The 20,876-nt window shown below is 44.6% G+C and overlaps 1 protein-coding gene across 3 annotated transcripts in view; it reads right to left on the bottom strand.

Annotated features, from left to right (window-relative positions):
* LOC103355868 (endonuclease V) overlaps window positions 1–20,876 on the bottom strand; it is a 67,630-nt gene that overhangs the window by 43,882 nt on the left and 2,872 nt on the right. For 2 of the 3 annotated variants that reach the window (XM_008279806.1, XM_008279807.1), the window contains exons 3-7: window positions 19,381–19,515; window positions 18,376–18,415; window positions 17,560–17,672; window positions 11,866–11,934; window positions 11,643–11,771 (exon numbers count right to left, since the gene is read on the bottom strand). In XM_008279806.1, the coding sequence (XP_008278028.1) occupies window positions 11,643–11,771; window positions 11,866–11,934; window positions 17,560–17,672; window positions 18,376–18,415; window positions 19,381–19,515 (486 nt within the window). The remainder of the gene's footprint in view (window positions 1–11,642; window positions 11,772–11,865; window positions 11,935–17,559; window positions 17,673–18,375; window positions 18,416–19,380; window positions 19,516–20,876) is intronic. The other variant, XM_008279808.1, reaches the window with a different exon arrangement.

Here is a 20,876-nt window from a genome sequence, read left to right as displayed (position 1 = left end):
TATTGTTGTAATGTGGTGCTCTCACTGCTCCATAAGGCAGAGAAGTGAACATAAAACTCTAAACAATGCTCACATCAGGAGTCACCATTCCTACCTGCTCCTTTTTAATGTTTAGCCATAAAATAAAATAAAGCTGTTTTCCTGTTTTTAAATGAGCTAAATGTCATTAATTCACAGGTATTTGTGGTTATTTTCACAGTATTTTACAGTTTCATTGTTTTCAGGCACTTCACTGCCAGACTTTCACTTTTTTTGTAGATTTTTTTTCATCAGAAATGTAAATGAGAGACGAAGCAGCGATCCAGTGAGTCTGATGCTATTCAATCAGTCACGGCGGCACCATTTGGCCTCTTTGTTCAATCTGAAACCTTCCAACAACGGCAGCAGGTTTGGGTTTTAACGGCAGATAGAGTCTGGAAATAATCACCAGAAACCAAAACTACACAAACGAAGTCGATCAGGTCGTCGGTCTGGGACGAGACGACGAGATTCACCGGCCCGGTTTGGAAAACATCACATCTGGAAGACTTGAATGTGTTTCAACTGGAAAACGAACACGAGCATCTGGTTCCCTGCTCACACGGTGAAGCAGCAGAAATCCTGAAGGACGGTCTTACTGGTGAACAAGCTGGTTGTGAATCGTCCCAGTAAGGCCTCTGAATGCTCCCTCCTCAGGCTGAACGCTCAGCAGACACTTCAGAACCATGAATCACTGTCATCACCGGCAGCAGAACAGGAACCACACACCGACGATATCGGATCGGTTCTGTCAGACACCAGGAAGTCTGAATGACGGCGCTGTTCTGTTTGGTTGCTCCTCATTGGTGTCCAGTCACTGTCTCATGTCGCTGTTCTCAATCGGTTTCAGTCCTTGTTTCCTGTTACTGTCTTGTGTTCTTTACACTCTTTCATGTCTTATGTCACTGATTTAAGTCGTTTTCAGTCACTGTTTGCTATCTTCAGTTGTTTTCAGTTTCTCTTTGTTGGTATTCAGTCACTATCTTGTGTCCCTGTTGTCTGCTGTTTGCAGCCACTGTTCTGTGTTTCTAGTCGTCTTTTAAGTCATTTTAAGTCACTGTTTGTTATTTTCAGTTGCTCTTCATGGGCTACCAGCCACTATCTTCTGTCTCTGTTTTCCATCATCTTTGGAGTCACTTTCAGTCACTGATTATTATCTGTTTCCAGTCATTTTCAGTCGTTGTTTTCAGTCGTATTCAGTCCCTGTTTTGTCTCTGTTGTCTGTGTTTCTAGAGTCATTTTCAGTCCCTGTGTTAAGCTCCTGCGTTTAACTTTCATGGAGATCTGCTGACGTCGAGCCACATTTGATCAGCGCTGACCAACAACAGGACCAAAGTTCAGACTTTCCAGATGAACTGCAGGCAGTGTTTCCACAGAGCAGAGAGGAGACGACGAGAGAGACGGAGAGACGAAACAAAACCGACTGGATCAATGAAATAAATGCAGCACGGCTCATAAACTGGAAGATCCATCCAGCATGGTGAGGCTCCTCTGGTCCTGGTGGTTCTGCCTCCACAGAGGACTTTATGTTGGAGTGAAAAACGAGCCACAGTGAGCAGAAACGTGACAGAAGACAGAACCTGTTTGGGGTTCTGGAGGGTTAACGGTGCTGAGCTGCTGGTACAGCCGGAGCTCTAATCTGATCCATCACTGCCATTCTCTTGTATTATTATTGTTTTTGTTCTGGGCAGCCGGCTAATTCCACGTGACGGCTCTGACAGCTGAGCAGTGTGTTTGTCAAGGAGCATTAGCTTGAAGAAGATTAGGTTTCAGCGCTACTGCTGTCCATTAGAGCTTTTAAGTGAGTGCTGAGGGGAGGAAGGAAGGAGCCCAAAGTGTGCTTTATGTCTCTGACCACAGCTCCACATGTGGAGGGAATGAAGACGCTGCTCAGTGAAGCAGGTCCTCATCAGCTGCTGTACAGCAGCTCGGTGCTGATTGAAGGTAGAATAAACGTAGAAGTATGAGGCTGGAGCTGAGCAGGCTGGACTCTCACGTCGCTTCAGTTGTTCTGAGTCACTGTTTGTTTTTTTAGTTGGTGTTTCATGTCGCTGTTTTCAGACACTTTTCTGTTTTGTCATTTCACTGTTTTTAGTTTTCAGTCAGCGTTTACTACGGTGGCCGCAAAGTGCAAAACACATTCACAAGTGGTGAAACTTTTTTACAAGTAAAATCAACCGGAAAGGGAACCGGGTATCGACTGTGGGACTGAACCTGAAGTGGTGACGGGGAGCAGCCAATCAGAGCTGTCGCTGTCATTTATGGAGTTCATGGTGACCCAACATGGACAGCGACAGCACACACGAGCCGATTAACGCGGTTTTGTTTTTCATGTGGTTGGTCTTTAGAAATTTTAAATGGTGCCGACCAGACAGAAGGAGCAGACACACCGCAGCAGTGCATCAGATATTATATATATTGTATTGGATATGATAACAGACAACACTTTAGAGCCCAAGCTCTGGTGGTCTTCCAGTCACATGGCTTATAAACAGCCAAATCCTGGATTATTTTGGATTCCAAAGTCCATTTGTGACTTAGACACACTGTATGAATCTAGGAGTGGTTTAAACATGTATTGCCACTGGGAATGGATTCATCCAGGCAGTGGTTCCAAGCCAGAAGGCGGAAGTCATGTCAGCCCAGTTGCAAACATCACAACATCCTCCACCATGAACTCCAGAAATGACAACAACAGCTCTGATTGGCCGCTCCCCGTCACCACATCAGGTTCAACCCCAGAGTTGGTACCCGGTTCCCTCTCCGGTTGATTTTACTTGTAGAAGAGTTTCACGAGTTTGTAAAAGTGTTTCGCCACTTGTAAATGTGTTGTGCACTTCCCACCATAGTTTACAGCCTTTTCCACTCATTGTTTTCTGCCACTGTTTGTTTGTTTTCTGTTCATCTCAGTCACTGTTTTTTTTTGTTGTTGTTGTTTGTTTTCGGCTGTTTTCAGTTCAGCTGCTGGTTTACGTCGTTTGTATTTAAGTCACTGTTAAATGTTTTCTGCTGTTTCAGCCACTGCTTCTTGTGGTGGTACTTAGTCATACTGACTCACTGTTTTATGTCTGTTTTTAGTTTTAGTCACTGTTCTCTGCCACAGTTTTTTTGTTTGTTTGTTTGTTTTTGGCTGTTTTTGGTTCATTTCAGCTGTTTTACGTCATTTTCAGTCACTGTTTAATGTTTTCAGTCACTGCAGTTGTTTTTTGTCACTATTTACAGCCGTTTTCAGTTGTTCTGAGTCGCTGTTTTCAGTCATTTTACTGCTTTACGTGCCTGATTTTAGTGGCTGTAGCATCAGTGATGCAGCAGTCGCTCCTTCGTACACATTTATTGGATATCTGTGACACAAACGACCTGTTTCTACTGTTTGATCGTCCTTCAGGCCGTTAACGTCCAGCGCTGATCCCAAACAGTCGAATCCTCATCATAAGAAATAATATAAAGTTCTGAGATGCTTTAGACGAAGAAGTTGTGCTGCGTCCACACAGTAACTTTAATATAAGAGAAAAGTCAAAGAATTGGAGAAAACATTAAATAAACGGCGACAAAGTTCCACCATTCATCATGTAATGGATGCAATTAACCAGTGGATCCGCCAATTATTATCTCCATTCATCACTTCAGCCATAAAGTGTCGGAAAATATAATAAAGTGTCCGCCGCAGTTTGCTGAGCTCCACGTTACCACGATAACGGCAGCAGCCCAGATATCCACGGCCTCAGATGAGGCAGCGATGTACGTGTTCGGTTTAATAAAAGAGCTTCACACGAGTAGAAACAGATCCATGCAGAATTACCAAAGCTTCTCTACTTATTCTTTATTTTTAATTAGTAGTGCGTCGTCCCAGAAACAGATGAAGAGCAGTTAATAAGAGTTTTATCCATTAAATAAAAGAAAAAACGTGTTCGTATCGTAACAGACTTTTGCTTTTGTTGATATTTTCTTGTTTTACAAAAACACAGGGAATAAAATCTGTAAATTAAATTTAAAAATCACAGGTTTCTTTGCAGTTTGTGGCCGTACAGCTGCTTCCTCTGTGAGGGAAACGAGTTTAACGGAGTTTTGAAGCCGTCCTGTTGTTCATTAAGGTTACGCACGGTTGTGTTTCTGTTTTGTTATTCGAGAAACTCCATTTACACCAAGGTTCAACCCTTTTTTACCTTTGAGTAAAGTATGGGAGGTGAAGCTTAAGAGAAAACAAACGTCCAACAACCACCTGAATGAACCCAAACACTGATTAATTCCAGTTAATTCCATCCGTTTCCCTGCAGCTGGTGTTATTCATTTCTACGACACGCCGCCGACTCGTATTCTCTTTTTCTTCTTTGTCTTTCCGACTCCAAACTGTAGAATCTTGGCTGAAGTGATGAACAGCTCAAAGTGAGATGTGTTTAATTACCAAGCAGCTTCATTAATCACGTCAAACGGCTGATTTTAGCAACACCGAGCAGTCAAAAGAAAAAACCCGCCAACAGATTGGTCGAAATCAACAGAGACCGTGGTTCTGCAGGAGGGAGGACGGAGGTCAACGGAGGTCAACAGAGGTCAACGGAGGTCAACGGAGGTCAACGGAGGTCAACGCACAAAGCTGGTTTTATACGATTTAATAAAGCAAAGCGTCACCGACAACGACGGGAAAGAAGCAAAACATGTGCAAAGTATTGATTTACGACGGGTTCAGATGTTTAAGTCGAGGCTCTGCTTCAAACATAAAACATCTTCCTGGACGAATTCAACAAGACAGAAAAGTAGAAAAACATGAGCTCCTATGGCTCCAACTGTAGTTTTACTCCGTTATTATGCCCAGATGTGCATCTATTTATTACTCCTACGCAGTGAAATAACAGGAAGCTGCAGATTTTAAAATAGACGACGATATTCCAAACGCCGCGTTCAAACGTTCGTGGAGAACACAGCGTTTGCTTTTATCCAATTCTGTAAAAAACTAAAAATTCTGGCCTCCTCAACGCGACCAGGAAGCCACGACTGACTCACCTGTGAACGACGGTCACGTGAAGAAAAATTCAGCGATTATTCGGCTGAACGAGCACGAAAACAAATTAAAAATGTAGATATGGGATGTAGAGTCACCGATTCGTTGGTTTTTTACACTTATGGGCACGAATGCTGCACAAGTTTTTTATTTCTGTAAAATATTCCTCCAAGAAATTCAACTTTTTTAAATGATTTACTGCATCATAAATGTGCCTCCTGCTACTTCCTGGTTGCTCTGTTTCCATGGAGACGCAGTGAAAAACGAGCCCACAGCGAACGAAAACGCGATGAGGATTGCATCTGTTCCACAAAGAAATGAAATCCGTCTAAAAGCTGCCGTAGCTTAGCAGAGATCAGATCCGTGACTCCTCTACCTGTTGCTCTGCGGCTGTCATGGCGACGGCCGGGCAGGTGTCTGCCTGCCGCCGCCGGCTGCCTCCGTCACATGTTCAGGTGTGGGCTCGCCGAGGGAGTGTGAGAATTTAATGGTGTGAGGGAGCGCAGCTGAGACGGGGCGAGAATTACATCCCTCCAGCTTCTTTCTTTTCTTTTTTTGAGATCCTGCTGCAGCGGATTCACGCATCAGCCTCCACCGCTAACATGATGTCATCCCTCGCTTCCAACTCCGTGGATCCCCCCGGCCGCCGAGGGAGGGCTTCGATTCGCTCGTATTAAACAGCAGCAGGAGTGAAGAAACAAAGGTCTTAATTTAAGGAGAAAACAAAGCTGTTGGAGGTTGAACACCACAGAGAGCTGAAGCTGCTGACGCCTCCTTACGTCTCTTTGCTATTCGAATATGAATAAAACTATAAATCCATCGTTATCCTGCAGGGAACAAAGAGATCTGACTTTTCTCTCAGGAGGTAAAAAAAAACTCTTCAGCTCCCTAGAAAACGTTCGGCTCTGCCTAAACTAAAAACACTATTATATGTTTCTGCCCAGCTCATTTTCTTTCTTTATGTAACACGAGCTTTGCACAAAAATGAAGGACATTAAAAAAAAACCAGGACGAATGTGATCAGAGGAATACAAAAGAACTGACCAAAAATGAAGGAAACATGTTTTTTTTAAGAAAAATGACTAAATAACTGCCCTGGATGGTAATTTCAAACAGAATAAAATATCCTCGAACGGAACCGGCAGCTTGAGACGGTAGGAAGAGAATCTTTAATCTGGGTTGGGACGATTTCTGTTGTTACCTACACATGAGAGAATAAACGGCCCTGATGCTGGTTAACATCTGGCCTTAACGAGCTGATGCTTAATTGCACCATGACTCCTGGTTTCAGTCCTTTTTTAAACAGGTTGTTTAAGCCCCGCCCCCTTCAGGAAGAAGACTGTGATTGACAGCTCTGGACATCAGGACTTTCTAACTTTCTCACTGAGGATCACTTCACATGGAAAAGTCTGTAAACTCACATTTTTTTAAACTCGTGTTTGGTTCGGAAACAGCTTTAGCGGGACTTGGGTTGCACTTAAACGCAGCGTACGTTGAGCCCAGAGAGCAGGAGAGAAGCTAACAGATAGAAACGTCATTAACCCGCCCAGTCTATTGGTTCAAATTAAAGTCTCTCTGAACGCACTTCAAAGCTAACGTTAGCCACATTAGCTAGCGGTGAAATCACCACTACATATAAATCCAGTGGGTGCTGAGCTCCTTTAGGTGCTGGCAGTGCATGAAGACTCTTGTGTTCACTCTTGCACTCGGTGAATTTCTCTCAGACACTTCAAAGTTCGCAGAAGCAGCTCCAGAAAGTAAATAAACCGTAAATAAATAAAGACCGTCGGTTCGTCTGGTGACGTACGGCAGACGTGAACGTTTCCAACAACCAGATAAAGTTTGTTTAAGAACCATGATGTTCTGACCGGTTCCACTTCCTGTGTTCCTGCTTGGTGCAGATGGCCGAAGGCAGATGCAGCAACAACAAAAACAACAGCAGCAGAAAACTGGAGTCGGCCAAATCACAGATACAGACGGGTGAGAAAGTCTCAGTGAAACGCTGGCACACAAAGAACCAAACAGAACAAGTGCTTCTGCAGAGCAGCTTCCTGGACGGACCGGATCCAGCTTTCAGGTTCAGACGCTGTTCGTTCTTATTCAAACTGGTGACATGAATGCATCTCCCTCCTCTGGTACCGCTGAAGCCTTCTGCTCCTCTGGTGGTCAAACACAACCACACTCAAACCACAACACCTCATCAGCCACCGAGACCTCCACAACCTTCACATCAGCGTGGGGCGGTTCTGCATGACCCCCGTCCGGCCCGGTTCTGTCCACGACGTGCACAAAGAGAGAACCAACTTGAAAAAGGCCACCGTTACGTAACGCCGACTTCCTGCCAGATTGATACGTGTTTGATTTCTTTATTTTTTGTGCACGAGCCTGAGGGCTGCTCACTCAACAACAACCAGCAGAGAAGATGCAGAAGAAGAAGAAGAGTTGGACGGGTGAAGGTGAGATGAAACAAACACACACATGAGGGGATGAGTTAGCCGCCGATGCTGCTGCAGCTCCCACCGAGGGAAAAAAAAAAACTAATCTTGAGATGTGACTGTGTGCCTACATGTGTGTTTTCTATGCAGTCGGGAGAACAGGAGTCCAGCAGCAGAAACACAGCGCCCCCAAGTGGCGGCAAGACGGAACAGACTGCAGCAGGACGGAGGAGGAGGAGGAGGAGGAGGAGGAGGAGGGATCATTTCAGGTCAACAGTTTTTATGCCTTTAAGACTTTTAACTGGGGAAAAAAACCCATAATAAGAAGAGTTTCAGACTCCCGGCGTGCAGCGTTGGAGCTGCTCAAAGTGAGAGGAAGTAAAATATTCATGTTGTTAATCGTCTAAAAGCAGTTTGGTTCAGTCTGCAGCTGCACACAAAGAATCACAGCAGGACTAAAGAACATCTAATAATACGAGTCACGTTCTGCCTCCAGGGCTGCACATACAGGATTTATTTAAGATAAGATGATCATAATTAGTTTTTTTCTAATTGTTATTATTAAAATTATTGTCATTATTATTTTTTATTATTGATATTATTATTATTACTGTCATTATTGTTATTTTTTATTATTTTATTATTATTATTTCATTATTATGATCATTATTATCAGGACTATTATTTATTGTTATTATCACGATTATTGTAATTAATATTATCATTATTTTTATTATTACTGTCATTATTATTATTATTATTATTATTATTATTATTATTAGCTTTTTAATTCATATTTTTTATTATTATCATTATCGTTATTGTTGTCATTATTGTTATTATTTTTATGATTATTTTATTATTTTTTCATATACCTCTGTGTGTGTGTGTGTGTGTTCTGGCCTGTTTGTCTTCACACCACTTGGTTCTGCTGCAGCCCGGTTTCCCAGAACCGCGGCTCCACGTTTGGTTTTCAGGCGTGTGAACCCGCGAGGAGCAACTCGATCGATGCGTTCGGCTGGATTCTCGTTATTTTGGTTTCACTTTCCCACTGAAGCATGAATCATCGCTCCGTCCTCCTGCAGCCAGTTTTAAACCTGAAGCAACATCAGAAAACAAAACCCACGTGACCCAGTTCTGCTGTCAGACGGTTGGATCTGATGGATTTTATTTAGTTGTCACTCTTATTTGAACCCATTTCATTTACTGATTTCTCTGTTTATTCACTTATTTACACATTTTTATCTGTCCGATGTGTCGTTTAATATTTTTCTTGTTCTGTTTTCAGAAATTCTGACATAATTCTACCTAAAATCTACTAATAGATATTTTATTTTATTTTATTTATGAACCTTTTTTTGTCTAAAAGGAGGCAAATGTTTGATTGCTTTAAAATAAAATGTTTAAAAACTGTCAAAAGAAAATCTCTGAAACTCTGACACTTAATTTGATTTATTATTTTTTCTATTTATTCGCCTATTTACATATTTTAATCTATTTAATGTTCAGTTTGTTGCTTCATTTTTTTTTATTTTCATGTTCTGTTTTTATGAATTTCGACTTCCCCTTTTCTCTTCACCTATATATTATTATTTTTAATTTTTAATTTCATTTATGAGCCTTTTTTTGTCTAAAAGGAGGCAAATATTTGATTCCTTCAAAATAAAATGCAAAAAAAAACTGTTAAAAGAAAATCCAAACGATAACATAAAACTGTCTCTTTGCTTTTTCTTTAAACTCTGTGAGACGTCATTTTATTTATACTATTTATTTTTCTATTTATTTGCTTATTTACACATTTTAATCTATTCACTGTCCAGTTTATTACTTATATATTATAATTATATTATATTTATATATTACTTTATATTTTAACGATAGATATTTGTTTTATATTATTTCATCTCTTTACCTCAGGTTTTTATTTCTAACATGATGTTTTTTTTATTCCTTTCATCTGTGAAGCGTTTCGTCTGTTTCTCATTTATATAGAAAACCTGCTGCATCAATAAACCGACTGACTGATTGACTGAAGAGAGAATTTAGAAATCTGCACTTTTCCGTCTGTTTGTCATAAATCCAACAGCGTGGATCGAATACGCAGAAGAAAAACAAACCCTGACTGTTTGTCTGCCTGGGAGCTAAACAGAGAGCTCTTCCTGTCACACTTGACAGCCGGCGTCACATTACCGCCGGAAACTTTCTGCACCGCCGCTGGATTCTTCTTATTTATTTCTTTAACCGGAGCATCCCTAATTTAGCTGCACACGTTGTTCGCTGCATTTTTAGAGTCTCCGGGTCCCTGCTGCTGGAGACGCAGCGTGATGCTTCACAGCAGGACGCCGCCGCCGCCGCCGCCGCCGCCGCCGCCGCCGCACATCCTCAACCCTCCAAGAGCTACTGACAAAATTAACAAAACCTCATCTTTAAAGTGTGACATTCCCTCATAATGTGGTTGTTCTAACAGGTTCCCAAAATGAACTAGTCGCAGCAACCAGATGATGAGAAAAACTAAAAATCCGACACGTGACAAAACTTCAGAGACGTTCGGATGAACTGCAGGATGTGTGGAAGTGTGACAACCAACCAATCAGCAGTCCAGCAGCTCCGTGAGCAGAAACAGGCTCAGACTGTTTCATCTTTACTAACGGGACCAGTCAGACCTCACAGCGGACTCACGTCTTTGAATTAGCAGTTTGAAAATAACCCATAATGTGCTCACGTGTCTCCAGAATTATGTTTTTTGAGATGGTTCGTGTCTCGGTGGCTGTTTGACTTTTGGTTTTAGTGTCTGTGGCTTTAAACATAGTCGAGCTTTCTTTGAATATTGTGTACAAATATCGCATCGTCTTAGACCCATTTCATGTCTCTAATAGTTTAATTCTGTAAAATGAAACACAACGTGGTTTTAAAAGGAGGCTACATGCTGTTAAATCAGACAGAAAACAGCAAAAACCACATCCAAAGTGGTTTTTTGCAAATTATTCTCACATTAACTCATCACACCAGGATGTGTCTCACTGCAAAACGTACATTTATTTTTTAAACACCATTTTTTTCTCCGTCTTTACAGATTCAGGAAATGTTTGTTTAAAAAATACTCTTAATTTGTCAAATATTGTGTTCGATGATCCGACTCTAAATGTAAAACCTTCTTTATGTCGGATTGTCCAGACGGAGGTCCAGATACGAGGAGGGCTTGATGCTGGAAGGCTCATTAGTTGTTCATTATTGTTCATAGTTGTTATAATAACTAGTAGGGCTGGTCCCAGTAGAACTTTCTGCTCTCTGGATGTTCAGGCCCAATTGATGATGAATATCAGAATATTCGGTGCGGTCGGGGGACACTTCCACCCCGGGGCAGCGCTCTGACGGGGTGGAAGTGTCCAGAACACACAGGCAGTACTTGGCTGCTGATGCTAGTTTAGTTAGCGCTCACACTTCTGTTTCCTCCATCGGTGGCGGCGGGGGAGTGGCAGATACGCTCCACCGTTACCATCCATGTTTACTTCCATAAACACTGAGCACGCTCGCTGCGTGTGACGTCGTCGTATCCTCTTCTGCGCATGCGGGACACTTTTGGGTCGTATGAAGTTCACACAGCAGATCACATACAAGTCGCATTGAAGTGGAAACGTGAAGGAAGTCACAAAGAAATCCTCATTGAGCATCAAGTCCTGCAGTGTGAACGTAGCCAATCTGTGGGATTGTTCAGTCAGATAATACGCCGTCATCCTGATTGGTGACATTAAATGTCATGTCGGAGTCACAATCCAAGGCTGTCGCTATGTTAAGGCTGTTTTTATGGGTTCTGTTGGTTTTTCCTACAAACCTGTCAGATAGCAGGTTTAGGATTGTTAAGGGTCGATGATCGGGTCACGACTGCAGTCATTCCAGTACCATGTATGAGGTTGTGTAGTCAGGTCACCATTATATAGAAATCTCGTCCTGAAACTGCTGTTGAAGCGTCTGCAGGTTTATAGCTTCTGTTGCCCCGCCCCCTTCAGGAAGAAGACTCTGTTTTGTCTTAGCATCCCTACCTGGGCTGCCTGCACTGTGTCCTGTGTTTTCTGGATCATTTACAGCCTCCTGGTGGAAACCCAGCGTGACGTTTCACACCTCAACCTCCACAAACAGTCTGTTCTGACTCTAGTTCCCGTGATGGCCCACAGGCTTCCTGCTGGTGTTCCTACCTGTCTGATGGGCTCCGGGACTCGGTACCGGCAGCAGGCGTGCGTGAGGCGGACGGCGGTGTCCAGGCTGATCTTGTGGCCCACCGACACGTACACCGGCTTCACGCTCTTGTCGGAGCTCCGCAGCGCCTGGAACCAAACAGAAAGGTCTCGTGATCACTCGGACTTTGAAGCAGCGCCGCCGTTTAAAGCGTCTGTTTGTATTTTGCGTCCTTCGTCGCACCTTTCCGAGCACTTTGCCCGAGGCGGCGGTGAGCGGGAAGCTGTCTCCTCCTTTCTGCAGAGCAGCGATCTGAAAAGAAACGAGAATCAAAGTCAGGGAGGAAGAACGGCGAGAAACAAACATCACCGGATGCAGACAAACCGTTAAGCCGCCGCCGAGGCTTCGCTTTGACCTCAACGAGACTCAAACGCGTCTCTGCTTTTGACGAAATGCCTTCATTTGTCTGAAAACATAAACGGATGCGACCAAGAAAACAACAAAAGCGTCGACTCTGCTGAACGCTGTTGTCCTTCAGCCTTCCTACAACACAACTCTGTTTAACTCTGTTTCCACGGTGACGTGTCAGACTCCACTTTCACATCCAAACTCTTGACAAAATGCATCTTTTACCGTCTGAACACATGAAACGAGGCGAAGCGTCAAACAAGAAACATGAAGGAACCGTCCGACATGTTGGAATAAAGCTTCAAGGAGCCGAAATAAAACATTGTGCAGATTTTTATTTCATTAATTAGGAACAGGAAGACAGTCAGTGTAACAGCTGCTACAAACGGCCAGCTTCTCGTAAAAACAACACCTTTAATCGCACCGTTCTCAGTTCCCTAATTTCCGGCAACACTGATTCAGTAACACTCCAGCCCAGTAGGTGGCGCCAAAGCACCTACGGTTTGCTTGCCAGTCACGAAGAAGATGCACAGGATGGACTGAAAGTTTGTGGTGGAAGACGAGAAATTTGCATAAAAGTTGAGTTGTCGGGTTCTTCATTGCGGCCGCTGAGCGTCGAGCAGAGGTCCGACATCCAGGACAGATTTGGCGACTGCGTGGCTTCTTTCTTGCCTCAAATCTTTTACGAAACACCGTTTTCAAAATGGTTTTGGGGGCTTTTAAACTGAACAAACGTCAAAACCGGGAAATGTGACGCTTAAACGAGATTCACATATGAACTGAACAAAAAACTTGCCACGAAAAAACTAGCGGTGGGACTTTAACGTGTTCATTTCGACAGCTTGATTTCTAATACGTTTTAAAAAAATAAAGCTTTTAATCGCACCTTGGTCAGTTCCCTAATTTCCAGCAAGACTGATGCAGTAACACTCCAGCCCAAAAATTCAAAAGCACCTAAAATTCGTTTGCCAGCCACAAAGAAGATGCACAGGATGCACTGAAAGTTTGTGGTGGAAGACGAGACGCATCGCTTGGCTTGTTGGGCGGAAAGTTTGTTTTCTTATCGAGGCCTGATGCTGCTTCGTGTCCACACGGGAGATTTTACCAAAGTTTGCCAAATTTGCATAAAGCTGAAGTCAAGTCGACTTTATGCAAATGAGGGCGACGCTTCGCCTCGTTGCTGGAAACTCCCCGCGATGTGACAGCGTGGTCGTGTGCAAAAGATTCAAGAGAAAAAGTCTGAAAATGTTGAACATAATCGCTTGAATTGCACTTTGAGTTTACGCCAAAAAGAATGAAAAACGCAGATAAATGTAGATGAAAAACAAACATTTCTGTTGTTTAGGTTCACATATTTGTCTGTTTACTGATTCCATCGTCAACCAGAATGTATTCGGATTGAAAACTTTGCTCATCGTGTCAAGAGATCAATTATTACAAAGCCTCTAATTAATTACGTTATTGTTCAGAGTGCAGACTGCTCTTTCTTTCTAAACGACCTCTGTGTTCATTCCTAAAGTTTCGCCCGTGCAGCCGAGGATCCGGTGCAAAGTCAGACGTGTTGACAGGTGCGCTGTGGGTTGCGGGCCACGGCGATGAAGGGAGTTTAGCCCCGGTGATGGATGGAGTGTCGGCTCGGCGGTGACTGATTACAGCGAGCAGCCAGCGGGGAGACAGCGGGGGCCACACGGGGCCTCCGATCCCGGCTGGGACGAGGCCAGCGCCGGGCCGACAGGCGGCGTTTGGCTGCTCCGGAGCGAGCGCAGGACCGGCGCCAGAACAGCACAAGTCAGAAACGCAGAGCGAGTCATCAATAACACACCAGTTTGAGCTGCAGCCAGGCGGCGATCGGCGCGAAAGACAAGGAGGGGAGCGAGGGAAGAGGAAAAAAACGAGATGAGAAAGCGATAGATAGACTGGAGGTTAATGGAGAGGAGAGGGAGGCAGATATAGAAGATCTGAAGGACTCTAAGAACAGCAGCAAGGGCGTCTTTATCCAGAAGTGCAGCGAGGACAAACAGGAGCATTCTCCACCGTCTTTCATCCTCAGACAAAAGAGCGCATTACGTCCAGAACAAACATGGACGCCTTAATGGGAAGCATGCGTGTCCCCTAATGGAGCTAATGGTGGCTCTGTGAGGACGAGGATGCACTTTCATCTCAACACGTCATCACATCCATTATTTACCCGTAAAAATGGAAAGAAACACCTTTAAAAACATCCGGCGTGTTTCTGTTTCTGGTCGTTTTCATTTGCAGTTGTTTCACCACACAGGGTTGTTAACCAAACGCAAAGCAAGCTCAGATGATGGTAAATTCAAGATAAAGACAACATGGAAGCAACTTTTAAGATTTGTCTTATAACAATAATAAGACCCCTGTAGAACCCGACAGAGCTACAGGAGAACGGGACGTAACTACAGCGTCCAGATGTTCAGGCTGATGGAGACCAACACAGGATCAGTTCCAGCCAAAGGTTCATCGACGAACTACTTTAAAGGGTGAATTCTTCTGGATTGATTCTACTTTTAATGTGTTTCCGTTGTCTTAGTAGAAAAAACCTGATTTCATCTTCACATGAACCTTCTAAAAGCCACATTGATCCTGATCCAGGAAAACTTCTCCTGCATGCATCCATATGACATGACTCCAACTTTAATATCTACAAGCAGCTGTTCACCTGCATCTGATGAGGACACACACACACACACACACACACACACACACACCTACACACACACACACACACACACATTTAATTTGCAGAGAAACTTCTGTAACCTTCAGAGACACTTCTCCAGACTGCATATTGGTTTTTAACTGGTGCGCTGGCGATGCCGTTGGAAGCGCCGACGCCTAATCGAGTGTGGCAGCGTGTCGCCTGTCAGCGGCGAGCGTGGAGATCCGCCGACGGTTAATCTTGTTTCTAAAGAGCTAATTTTCTGAAATCTGGTCGCGGGCCTGATACGGCTTGTGTTTCACAGATTACTTCACAGCTAATTTCCCACCGAGCGCTCAAACGCCGGTGCCGCCCTGAAGCGTCGCGCTGCCACTCGTGCCTGCAGACACATTAGACAGAACCCCAGAGAGCCGCGATCACATCAGCGAGGACCAGAAGGGAGTTCTTAGATTTCATGCACCGAGCCAAAGCTAGTAGCCCAAAGACGCGGCGTGGACGCTAGCGCCACCTGATACACGAAATAAACGAGGCCAATTGGATCGGGGGATGTAAGCGAAGACCTCCCCGCGGCCGAGACGAGCTCATATTTTCCGACGCCAAAGCCGGTGACGCTAATTGAGCGAGATGGATTCGCTCCTACGGAGAATTGGATCAGCATGTTCCACCAGTGTGCCGCCTGCTAATTGGGAGAGCAGCGGATCGGATGTCGGCTCTGCTTCACGCTCAGACTCCGGCGTGGCGCTCCACATTAAGGGAAGCGTCCGTCACCGCCGTGTCTCCCATTTATGAAGAAACAATTATGATCGCCGCCGATGAACACGACGCTGAACACGACGCTGAACAGTGATTTAATGTGGAAGCTTCACGTCACGTGTTCTCTGCAACACGACGACCAGAAGACGAGAGAACTGGTCTGTAGCTCAGAAGGACGTCGCTGTAATGCTGCAACTCATCAAGTGAAAGTCGAATTTAGGCGATTAATTATTTTACAACAAACGGTCAAACCTGGAATCAACACGTGCACTAAACAGTGACGTACATACCATCAACATTTAGTAACCATGTGTGCCTTTTTCATTTGCTCTCCCTGAGCGCAGAATTTTTTGGTTTTTATTGAATCCAGCCGGAGCAAATGAGACCTGCAGAATAAAATGATTTTGATTCAATATTAGATTAGATTTGGTTTGATGTTCCACCACAGACGAGCAGTTCACAGACGTTTGGACGGTTTGACCAATCGTGTAGCTGCCTCTAAAACAACGTCATGTTAATTTTATACCCCAGTTAATAAAATAAAAACTCTTTTATCAGACGTCTTGAATTTTTGCCGTGTGACCGCTGGTTGCCGATGAGTCACTGACGGCGTCACGGCTGCACCAAGCACCACAGAGCTTCTTGTTTTTTACAGAATCCAATTAGAGCAGACGGTTTATTTTTGTGGTTTCGATGACGTGTTCAGATTCACTGTCAGAGGAACGTGATGGTTAAAGCGTCTGCTGGATGCACAGCACGTCAACATGTGTGTAGATGCATCTACAGTGGAGACGTGGGACTCAGAGATGCTGGTATTTTATTAGGAGCGCTCGTGGTTTCAGAGCAGCAGCGACCAGAACCTCGGCCGACCTCCACATCCTGATGAATTACAGAAAAACGGCGGCAGACGCCTGTTCATCTGCCCGGTGTTGTTTTATTTTTTTTGCTTTAAATTGTTTTTGTTCTTGCTTCAACAGGTCACCGCGGCGCCGCACAGAAGCAAAGTGAACATTTGCATATTAATGAAATCCAGATCTCGCTGTCCCACAGGTACACTTTGACCAATAGGCATTTGTTCCAGCTCCATTTGTATTCCAAAAGTCACATTAGCATCAGCTACACGACGAGGCCTTGGCTCGCAATAAAAGTCACGCTGTCAAAACAGCGGCGCACGCTCACGTGCACGCTCGGGCCGGCGTGCAGATGCGGGTTCACGTGCACGCGAAGGCAATTGAAGGCTCTGTCCTTTGCTTGGTCCCTCTCTGACATTTCTTTTTCCTCTCGATGCAGCGGGCGATAAAGACAACAGAGCAGTGATTACACTCTGAGAACCCGATTCGTCTGCTGGTGCTGGTCGATGCTGGCAAACGTGAAGCAGATTCTTGTTCTGTGAGAAGAACCACAAGACGGAGCCGCAGACAGAACCACGGGCTAGACACGGCTAGAACCTGATCTACAGACTCAGATGAGATCAGAACTCGCAGGTCCTGACAGATTTCCATCTACCTGTACACATGGTGTTGTTTATGAGAACCAGGCAGGAAGTGAAGCTTCATGGCTTTAAATCTGTAGATTTCAATCATCAAACAGTCACGATGTCACGTGTTTACCCCCCTTGAAAGGTTTTCCCTTTTATTGCTTCTCAACTTTGAATCAATATATTTTGGCTATTTTGACAAGATTTACAATAAAAAAGTGAAAATGTTTTATCTACACTTTGGAGCATTTATTTACCCTCTACCTTTATAAGCCTTCCAGGATGCTGCTGAGAAACATCCTCACGTCATGATGCTGCCACCGCCGTGCTTCATCATGATGCTGCCACTAAATGTTCTCGTATCCGTGCCCTGAATTATGCTTTTCAACAACCTTTATCAGAGTTGCTTGGAGAGTTTTTATGTCTACGCTGCTTAGTTACATCCAGAAGGACTTAAACGAGGATAAATACTTCAAAATGAAATTCTCCATGATTCAGTTGTTTTAAAGCAACAACATGAGAAAAGAGGAGTGAACACGTTTTACTGTCAGTACATTTCCACATCGTAGACACGGCTTCACGTCAGACGGGTAAATGAACGAGGTTCTGTCAGTCTCACCTGTGATTGGTGCTCCTGGCTCTTGTTCACGCCCTGCACCTGCAGCAGGTTCTTGGCCACGCCCACACAGGGAAGCCCCGACAGAACGCCCAGGTGACACGCCAGCCCGAACTCTGCAACGGTCCGGACAGAGAAAACCTCAGGTTCCAGGCAAAAGCAAATGATCCTGACACACCAGGAACATAAAGACGTGACAAAGGAACGGCATCGATCTGCACAAACACCTGATCAGATCACAAACAGCGTTCCTCTGGAGAAAACCAGGAAGACCAGCAGAACAACAACAACAACAACTATGATGATGATGACAGAAAGCTGAGGTCCTTTCTTTCTAAAACAAAATGCAGATTATTCAGAGTCATGATGCAGCTAAATTAAATTAACTTAAAGGTTCCAATCTGTGCCTATTTTCAGCAAATTAATCAAAGTCTCACATCATTTTTTTCAGTTCTTCCACGGTGGCTCAGCTGCTGCTGGCTCCGCCCCCTTCAGGAAGAAGACTCTGCGTTGGCGATCGGAGCTAAACCGTACAGCTGTGATGTGATCTGAGGACTTTATAGAGTTCTGTCTACGTCTAGTCCTGTTGTTCTGTTCCTGTAGAGGAGCAGGACTTCATGTTGTCGTCAAAAATGAGCCGACGGTGAATAAAAATGTGAAAAAAGCTTAAAAACACCCAGAAATAGGGTGGATCTCACACATCTCATGTCACATCTTCAGCTACATCTGGGTTTTTCTTTGGTTGATTATTTTGCTGTAAAACCAAAAGAAACGACATCAAAAACACCAAAAACACAAAAAACCCGACGTTCTCCTCACCTCTGTCGTGGAAGAGGCCGTTCCCGTCCACGAGCACCACCTGAGGAGAGAGAACACGACAACTAAAAACAGAAACTCCTGTTTATCGTCCTCCATTTATTCATGTCACAGCAGGAGCGCTGCTAATCCGGGCTGCTCGGGTTTCTGTTAGCGTCCCACGTGTGCCTCCCCCCAAACTTTTCTGAACAGTCTGCGGCCTGAGACGCTCCGAGATGCCGGAGCGACGCCGAGATGCTCCGGCTGATGATCCTGGAGCCAGAGGCGACTCCACAGACGTGTTTCTGATACAGAGAGCAGCGAGTGTCCAGAGCTCAAGTCAACCAGATGTGTGCATGTAGGAGCTGTGCATGACTTTTGATGATGGTTTCATTTAACTAGCCCATAATTAAAGATGATTTAATCTACTTGTACAATATTGTCGTATTTAAAGCCTCCCGACATGCAAACGTTTCATCAAAACAGTTCCTTTGTTGCTCTTTTGCAGGAACGCCTCCGATGCACTCGCTGCCGTGTTTGGAAGGTTTTAGTTTTTTTAAAATCACCAAACACCAAAATGTTGATCAGAGCCTGAAGCTGTAAAGCCACTCAGAAACACTGGAGTTCTCCATGTTCCTACTAATCATCTGTCCCACGCTGCTCCATGAACCAAATCTGAGCTTAAAGTTTTGGTGTTGTAGGTTTAAAAATTCACCAAAAATTAACTGAGCTGCAGAAACTTAATTCTACAAAAAGCAAAACAAAAACCAGCAGCTCGGCTCAGACGTGTCGTGACTGAGAAGATTTAGTCGATTAATTTAAAAACAACAACAGACAAATCAGATCAGTGTCACACAAGTTTGAGTATTAAGGTCTTCACACAACCATCAGAGCAAGAGAATGTAGAGAATGTAGAAGGTCTGAGCCTGAAGCGTCCAGCAAAGTTCAATGTGTGTGTTTTCATTTCTTTACTCCTCATGCGTGTACAAACTTAAACTTAAAGTGAAGCTGAGACTTGTGGTGGCCGACCTGAGGCAGAAGCTCCGGCTGGTTCTCCTGCAGACGCTGCAGAGCCTCCAGGAGGAACGGCGTCTCTCTGAAGGCCAGGAAGCCGGCCACGTACGGCGCCGTCAGGGTCACCATCCGGCTGTCCTCGTACAGCAGCTGCAGGGACGAGACGAGACCCGGCGTCAGGCTTTAACCTCTGAGAGCAGCTCGATCAGTGCTGGTTCTGTTACTTCACTGCAGCCTCTGTGCTCCGTCAGCAGCAGCCTCCTCCCTACGCTAAAGTCAAACATCTGTACGAGCTGATCAAACACCTTCTGTGAAGCTACCTGCTGCCTGAGGAGACGGACGCAGCAGCACATTATGTTTAAACCACTTCATCTGCAAAGAAAACGACCAGACACGAAGGTCCAGTTTGGTTCCGTGAGCGTCAGTCCGTGCAGCTACTGAACGTCTCACGCAGCTGATCAGAGTCGATCGATTCTAACAACCAGCAACGTCCTCGTTCTGTCAAATGAAAACAGCACCGGACAACAAAACTTCCTCCATCCGCCTCCTCCTGCATCAGCTGGACGGAACCTCCACAACCAAACTGTTAAAACGACGTCAGTCACAGCAGCTGCAGCTCGTTTCATCCTAAAAACACTAAATAATAAAAATAATCATCTGTGTTTCTATTCGATCACCGTCCTTCTGTAGGAGACACCGTCCACGTCTGAGTGAGTTTCTACTTTAAAACACTTCTGGTGGTTAAAAGCTGCTTAAATTTGAACCATTTTTTATCCACACTAATAGAAACTATTTTGTTCTTTTTAATTTATTTCCAAGTCAGAGAAGAAGAATATTTTTGGGTTGAATTCTCAAAAACACAAACAACTGAAACAGTAAAAACCGTCTGTTTTAATGCTTTAAAGTCTGAGTTTCATCACAGTTTGCAGGTTTCTACTAAATAAACTTGTTTTTTGGCACCAAACTCGTCTAAACTTCTTCTTCTTGAAGACTCAGCAGCAGATTCACCAGTTTTCTCACCAGAAGCTTCTTTACGTCAGACAACAAGAACATCTGCATTTATATATGAACAGTATTTATAGCTCACACCAGAGACTAAACCTCATAAACACATTCCTGGTTTGCTCCTCTGTGCTTCTCTCTTTTGTTTACTTCAGCAGCAGACGATCAAACTCCTGAGAGGACCTCCATCAGCGTCCTGCAGAGCGTCAGCAGGGTTCCTGCTCAATCCCAGCCAGCTCCAAGACCTTCAAACGCTGCCGAGTCCCACCAGAGCTGTGCACAAAGGAGGCTTTTTATTACAACAAGAAGTGCGTCAAACAAAGCTGGACCAACTCGGCGGCGGCCTCAGGTGGCCTTGGATGGCCTCAGACGGCCTCTGATGGCCTCTGGTGGCCTCAGGCAGCCTCTGGTGGCCTCAGACGGCCTCAGACGGCCTCAGGTGGCCTCTGGTAGCCTCTGGTAGCCTCTGGTAGCCTCAGGTGGCCTCTGGTGGCCTCTGGTGGCCTCTG

The sequence above is a fragment of the Stegastes partitus genome, unplaced genomic scaffold (assembly GCF_000690725.1).
Source record: "Stegastes partitus isolate 25-593 unplaced genomic scaffold, Stegastes_partitus-1.0.2 Scaffold170, whole genome shotgun sequence".
NCBI classification, from domain to species: Eukaryota; Metazoa; Chordata; class Actinopteri; family Pomacentridae; genus Stegastes; species Stegastes partitus.
Note: the sequence above shows the minus strand (reverse complement) of the source record. Positions and strands in the feature narration are given on the sequence as shown.